The 6,655-nt window shown below is 41.0% G+C and overlaps 1 protein-coding gene across 1 annotated transcript in view; it reads left to right on the plus strand.

The window, feature by feature from the left end:
• The window catches only part of HEATR3 (HEAT repeat containing 3), a 29,996-nt gene extending 25,906 nt beyond the window's left edge, over window positions 1-4,090 (plus strand). The window contains exons 13-14 of the mRNA XM_039881087.1: window positions 483-706; window positions 3,336-4,090. Of these exons, the coding sequence (XP_039737021.1) occupies window positions 483-706; window positions 3,336-3,458 (347 nt within the window). The 3' untranslated portion in view covers window positions 3,459-4,090. The remainder of the gene's footprint in view (window positions 1-482; window positions 707-3,335) is intronic.
• The last annotated feature ends 2,565 nt before the right edge of the window (window positions 4,091-6,655 follow it).

Here is a 6,655-nt window from a genome sequence, read left to right on the forward strand (position 1 = left end):
TCGTCTTCAGTGAGAGGCCAAGTTCAGAACTGTTAAAACCTGCCTCTGCCGTGGCACGACACACCTGTGCGTCATCTCGTCCTGCTGCTGCCGGAGCCTCCAGCCACCTTCGTCCCACACCGGGCTGGCAGGTTCTGCAGAACCGCACAGTTTGTGGTGACGCCACGGTGCGACTCACCGGGAACTCGGCACGGCGCTTCCGGATAATGTTTCTGTGCATTTCCACATGAGGAAAGCCTTTCTGAGGGACGTAGAAGGGAAAATGGATAATTTTCTAAATCTTTAACATTTTGGATCTTATTTTATTTAAGTTTATAAATTCGAATACATTTCTTTTATCCTGCTTACATTATACTTGGTATATTATAAACATATGTTAAGTTTAAATTTTAGACTTTTAAAAGTTTTAATTTTTTTCCCTGGCATTTTTATATAAAACATTATGCATAAATTACTGCCACCTTTAAAGCCGGTCCTTTGAAAACCGACCTTAGAACCATGGCTGATGACAGTGTTTTGTCGACTCCAGACCATTGGGTGCTTTCTGCTTGAGGTCGCCACGAGAGACCCTTCCCTCGTCGTGGCGGGAGAAGCTCTGGACGCTCTCTTCGATGTGTTCGCGGATGGCAGGGAAGCCGAAAGGGCTTCCGTGCAGATCAAGCTGTTGCCTGCTCTGAAAGAGTTCCAGCCCGTCTTCAAGGCGAAGGTGCGTGGTCGTCCGCTCAGGACTGCTCGAGTCCCGGGCCCTCCTGGCGCGCGGCACACCTCGTGCCCGTTCTGCTCCAGCTCTGGCACCTTTCTTTTCAGTCACGTCACCGGAGCCCAAGCGGTGCCTGGCGCATCCCTCTGTCTTTCAGTTCGGTGATGCCAACGGCACTGCTTACGTGCCAGCCCCACGTCTGCAGCCTGCAAAGCACTTTCACGTGTTAACTTTATTTTATATCATGTAATAGGTCATAGGTTGATTTCGTTGTCAGGAATATTTCCCTTTGGTGCTCCGATAAAAAGGCACACTCCTGGCTGGTCTGGATCGGAGAATATTTGGAGAACGTAGCCACTTTCATTAGCTGCTTGCTTATTTTGTTGTTTCATCAGAAGCATCGAAGCTAACTTTGAGTCAAAAAATAATTTTCAAAACCTGTTCTGGTGGGGGGTGGGTTGGAGAGAACAACCAGAAATTTCTCATGTGACTCACATATCTATGCGTTTAAGTTCACCATTCTTCTCTTATCTAGATCTCAGTTATTAAATTATTCCGAGAAATAAAAATAGTTGTATTTTTTGCTCTTGGATTTTAAATCCGGCATTCGCTTTTAAAAGCTTTTGATGAAAAATTAGCCTGCTTTTTGTTTTACAATCTTTATAACAAGCTTCTAACAGAATTCAGGTCTCATGGTGAGAACTCTGATAAGTTTGAGGCGAATATGATTATCTAGACATTTAAATTTTCTGAAAATTTTTTAAGGCATAAAAAAGGTTGCCTCATATATTAGAGTCCCACACGTGTTTTTACTTAACCCCATCTCCTAGCAATACCTCCATCCCAGTACGGGGTGAGGGTCCCCATTGTTAGAGGTTACAGGCCATTCTGAAAAGGGTCTTCGAGGTAAGGAAAAAATATCCCCAATTTCTTTGCGAGGAAAGCAGACGTAGTCACGGCATCGGACTAGAGAGTGGCCCCGACCTCTGGGACGTCTGTCATTCCGATTGATTTTCCTACTTGAATGCACAGCTGTGGTAATGATATGTAATTGTGTTTTCTTTTCTCAAAGATGACAAATCTGTAATGAACAAGTTCTTCGTTAGCCAAGAGGGCAGCCTATAGGTGTCTATTTGAAGTTCCTTTGTGAACGGAGCCACATTGCAATAAAGGGCGCTGTTCGGTGTACATTTAGCCCCCGATTGCACTTGAAAACCAGACAGCACATTTTACTCAAGGTCTTCTCCTGAGCAGTGGTTCTCAAAGTGCCGTGGGCCAGCAGCAGCAGCAGCAGCACCTGGTCACCTGTTGTTACAAAGATAGACACTCAGGCCCACCTCCACACATGCTAAAACCGGATGGGCCACCAGTCTGTTTTTTAACAAGCCATCCCGATGGCACTGTGGCATGCTAAGATCTTGAGAGCCACTGCTCTAGACTACAGGTGAAGTATAGTTCACAAACCATAAAATTCATTTTTCTGAACTCTCCAGTTTAGTCTTTGTTGCAGTTGTCATTTAAAAGGTGCAAAAACAGTACTTGCCATAAGGGACTGATGTCCGTAATACATGAAGAACTCATGCAACTCAACAACATCAACAGATTTGATTAAGAATGGGATAGGACCTGTACAGACACTTCCCAAGAAGACATACAGATAGCCAGCAGATATATGAAAAGACACTCAGCCTCACTAGCTATAAGGGAAATGCAAATCAAAGCCCCAGTGAGATACCACCTCACAGCTGTTGGAATCGTTGTCATCAACAGGACAAGTAACAACAAGTTTTGGAGAGGACGTGGACAGTAAGGAACCTTCATGCGCTGCTGGTGGGAGTGGAAATTGGGGCAATGTGGAGGGTCCTCAAAATTTTAAGCATAGAGCTACCGACATGACCCAGCAGTCCTTCTTCTGGGTATCTACTCCAAATTTTTGGAAACACTTATTCGTAAAGATACGTGTAGCCTTATGTTCACCGCAGCAGTATTCACGATGACTGGGACATGGAAACAACCTAAGTGTCTTTCAGCAGATGACTGGATACAGCTGTGGTACATATATACAAGGGACTGATGTTATTCAGGAATAAACGATGAGATGTTGCCATTCGGGACAATGGGTGGACCTGGAGGGCATCGTCCTAGGTGAAATAAGTCAGATGGAAAAGGACAAGAACCACAGGCGATTTCACTCAAGTGGGACATAAAACAAAACAAATGAACAAACAAACTCACAGACACCAGAATGGTGGTTACCAGAGAGGACGGGGGTGGGCGGAGGATGAAGAGGGTAAAGGGGGTCAAATATCTGGTAGACTAGACTAGACTTTAGGTGGTGAGCGCACACTGCAATATACAGGTGACATATTATAAATTGTACACTTGAAACATATACTTATTAACCATTGTTACCCCCAGTGAATTGAATTTAATTAAAATAAAAAGTGCACAATCTTAATTTATCTTTATGGCTCACGTACTGTGTATCCTGTTTACCTTGGAAGTGAAAGTGTTTCACCAAGTTCTGGCAGCCATTTTGTTCTGAAAATAAATACACCCAAGGTTAAATGTTTACTTTATTTAAAAGAATTAGTGGTTTATACCAAATCACATATGATTTTTTTTTTTTTGGCAGATACGAAAAGAAGGAAAGGGTAAATACAGTCCAGATCAGCTGTGTGTTCTTGACAATGTGAAGACGAATTTAAGAAGGTTTGTTGCTTATCAAGAAACTGTTGAAAAAAGACTGACTACTTGAACCATTGAAAGAGAGAGTGATTCTCGCCCCAGAGTGTTCAACATGAAGCAGTCTTTGTATGTTTCCAAAAGTCATTTTCTAATGTCTGTATTCTGTATATTAATTTGAAGTTCCTAAGAACTTCAAAACCTATTCCAAAATTTTTTAAGCTCTGGGATCCGCGTGGCATTTCCAGTGCTCTGAATCAGGTTCCCAGCACGTTTTCATCACTGGAAGCACGAAGAGCAGACACAAAGCGGTCTCAGGCGGGTCTTCGTGAGCAGTGAAGAGGCTTCCAAACAATCACGGTTTGCTCGAATTTCACAAAAAAAGGAAAAATCCAAAGCGTGGCTTGGATGCCCTTATAAGCCAATATCATTTTATATTAGCTCAATTTTTAGAAGAAATATGAAGACAAGCTTTATAAAGTTTTTTGGTATGAAGTACACCAATTGTGTTTACCTTTGTGAAGAAGCGAACGCGTTGAATTTGTATTCCGCTCTTTAGTAGAATGTACTGAATGAGCTAGTGCGATCACCATCGTCTGTGCAAACAGATCTCACTAATTATTGCTCTGTAACAGCCTCACTCCTTGTTTAATTTGATACAGAATAAGAATTAGAAAATATTTTTAAATAAATAACTTGTAATTTAAAAGCTTTGTGTCTTCACAAAATCTTTTTTAAAAGATAACCATATTTACTCCTGGGTGTTTGCGTGCTAGTGGGTACTGCTTTGAATATATGCGAGATGTTAAGGACTCGCAGCAGGAGCCTCTAGCATTACTCTCAATATCCTAGAGACTTTGAAAACTAAAACAGTGTTGAGAGAAATTAAAGGAAACGTAAGCGAATGGAGAAATATACCATGTTCATGGACTAGAAGGCGACATTTCTCCCCAAATCAATCTATAGAGTCAAGGCAATCTCAATCAAAATCCCGTCAGGCCTTTCTATAGAAATTGACCAGCTAATACTAAACTTACGTGGAAAAGCAAAGGACTTATCTAAAATAACTTTTAAAAATAACAAAGTTGGAGGACTTACTCTGCCTGACCAAAAGCTTACTATAAAATTATAGGAATCGGGACAGTATGGTCTTGGCATAAGGAAAGACATGGAGATCAGTGGACCAAGATGGAGAGTCCAGAAATAGACCCATAATTATATGGTCAGTTGATCTCCCACTGAGATGTCAAGTTTAATTCAACGAAGAAATAAGTCTTTTCAATAAATGATGCTAGAATAACATATTTACTTGAGAAAAGACCATATATTCAAGAGTCAGGGTTGAATAAAATTCAAGATTTTTACTAATTCATCAAGTATATTCTTAAGCACAGCTGACTTTTTTCCCCTATAAGTGCATGATGGGGAAGCATACACGACTGTTGGTACAGTTCGGTGCCAGAGCCTTGGTTCGTCCTGGGCACCAGTACCTCTACCCACCATCGCTTTCGTGCCTGCAGTTGCCAGTGTGGCAGGTAACATTTCAAACTAAAAAAAAAAATTGCTGCAAAAATAGTTTTGAGCTTGTGGACCCCCCTAAAAAGGATCTATGGAACACAACTCTGAGAACGATTAGTCCAGAAAGAGAAAGGAGGAAGGACTGAAAGCGAGCCTTGAAGAAATCTAGGACTGACGGGTCTGCTTGGAGGAGGAAGCTGAAGGAAACCCCAGAAAGAACAACCCAAGAGGAGGGAGCAGAGGGCGCAGAGTCGGGGAGGCCGAGGGGCAAGAGCGGGGAATGCGCTTAGGGGCCAATAAGAGGAGAGCTGAGAAATGTCCACCGGCTTAGTGACGGGGATGTCCCCAGTGACATTAGCAAGAGCTAGTTCCCTGGAGTGATCAGATCAGAAGTCAGATTGGAGGGAGTTTGGGAAACAGACTAGTCTTGGGAGGGCAGAAAAGAGACGAGACAGGAGCTGAAGGAAGGCGTGGCAATTGTTAATTTGCTGTAAGTGGATAAACGGATAAATTGGAGGCTTCAGATACAGAGGAGAGAGCAGGGGGAAATTCCAAACAAACTTGGTTTCTAGCTTACGGATTCTTTGTTGAGATGGGAAGCGAGACCCAAGTTGGATGGAGGATGCCTATAGTTCTACTTGGGGCGAGCATTTAACCTAGAAAATAATTCCCCTTTTAAGGAAGTTGTTCTACCCTTGCCCCGTGCCCGCCAAGCCCTGCTTACTGCTGCCGTTGGTGACAAACACTGAGAGTTTCAAGGTCTTAGTTAATGTTTTTATCTTGTCCCTTCTTTGAGTTAAAAATACACCTTGGTTTTACTATTTAAACAACAACAAAAAAAAAGTGACACTTTTATGTAGTGGAAGATCCTCATTTTGCCGTTCGAGAAATTTAATCGAAACTAAGTTGGTCCACTTAATTGAGAAATTCCTTATTTTAATGAGCAGAGTTAACTTGAGGTTTTTTTTTTTTGTTTTTTTGTTTTTTTTTGCAGAGTGAGAAATTATAAGCAAGTGGTTTCCAGTATTTGCTTAAATCTGTTTTTATCCTACCTAATCTTACATGGGAATCCTAATTATGAGAACACAGTTGCCCTAAAATTTCAACATTTTCGGCAATGTATGCCTGTCCATGAAAAGGACAAATTCTTTTCGAATAAAGGAACTACTGTCTTCAAGTACTTACAGTTAGTACAAATGAAGCCAGGAAAATCACTTTCCTACTCTGATTCGTAGGGACCAATTTCCTGAGTCTATTTAACAGACACTTAAATTCATTTAAGTAAAATAGAAAGAAATGAATTGGGGTTTTTTTTTTGTATGTGTGATAAATGTTATTGAATTAAAGGAATAATGGGTTTTCTTTTAGGGCCAGACAGTGGAAAAGGCAAAGAACACGAAGCTGAAATGATTCCACAAAGCTGTCTGAAATAGTCGCCTGCCTTTTTCCTTCTTTGTTTCAAAGATTAGTGTGCAAAGTCAGGAAGTGTTTGAAATCATTACAGGCTTTAAAATGTTATGCACTCTAATGAAATTATTATGCAGTTGTTTTCATTAAAATTTACACATGAATTTTAGGGCATTTCACAATTTCATAAAATAACCTGATAAACAACCAAAAGAAAATAAAAGCTATACGAAAGATATGGAAGTCTTCACCTTTGGCCTTTCATCTTGAATTATAAGGTAATACAAGTTTTGAAAAATTCAGAAGGTGACATTTTCCGTCGTTCTGTTGAAAAAAGTTATATTG

Source organism: Pteropus medius, unplaced genomic scaffold (genome assembly GCF_902729225.1).
Source record: "Pteropus medius unplaced genomic scaffold, Ma_sr-lr_union100, whole genome shotgun sequence".
Lineage (NCBI taxonomy): Eukaryota > Metazoa > Chordata > Mammalia > Chiroptera > Pteropodidae > Pteropus > Pteropus medius.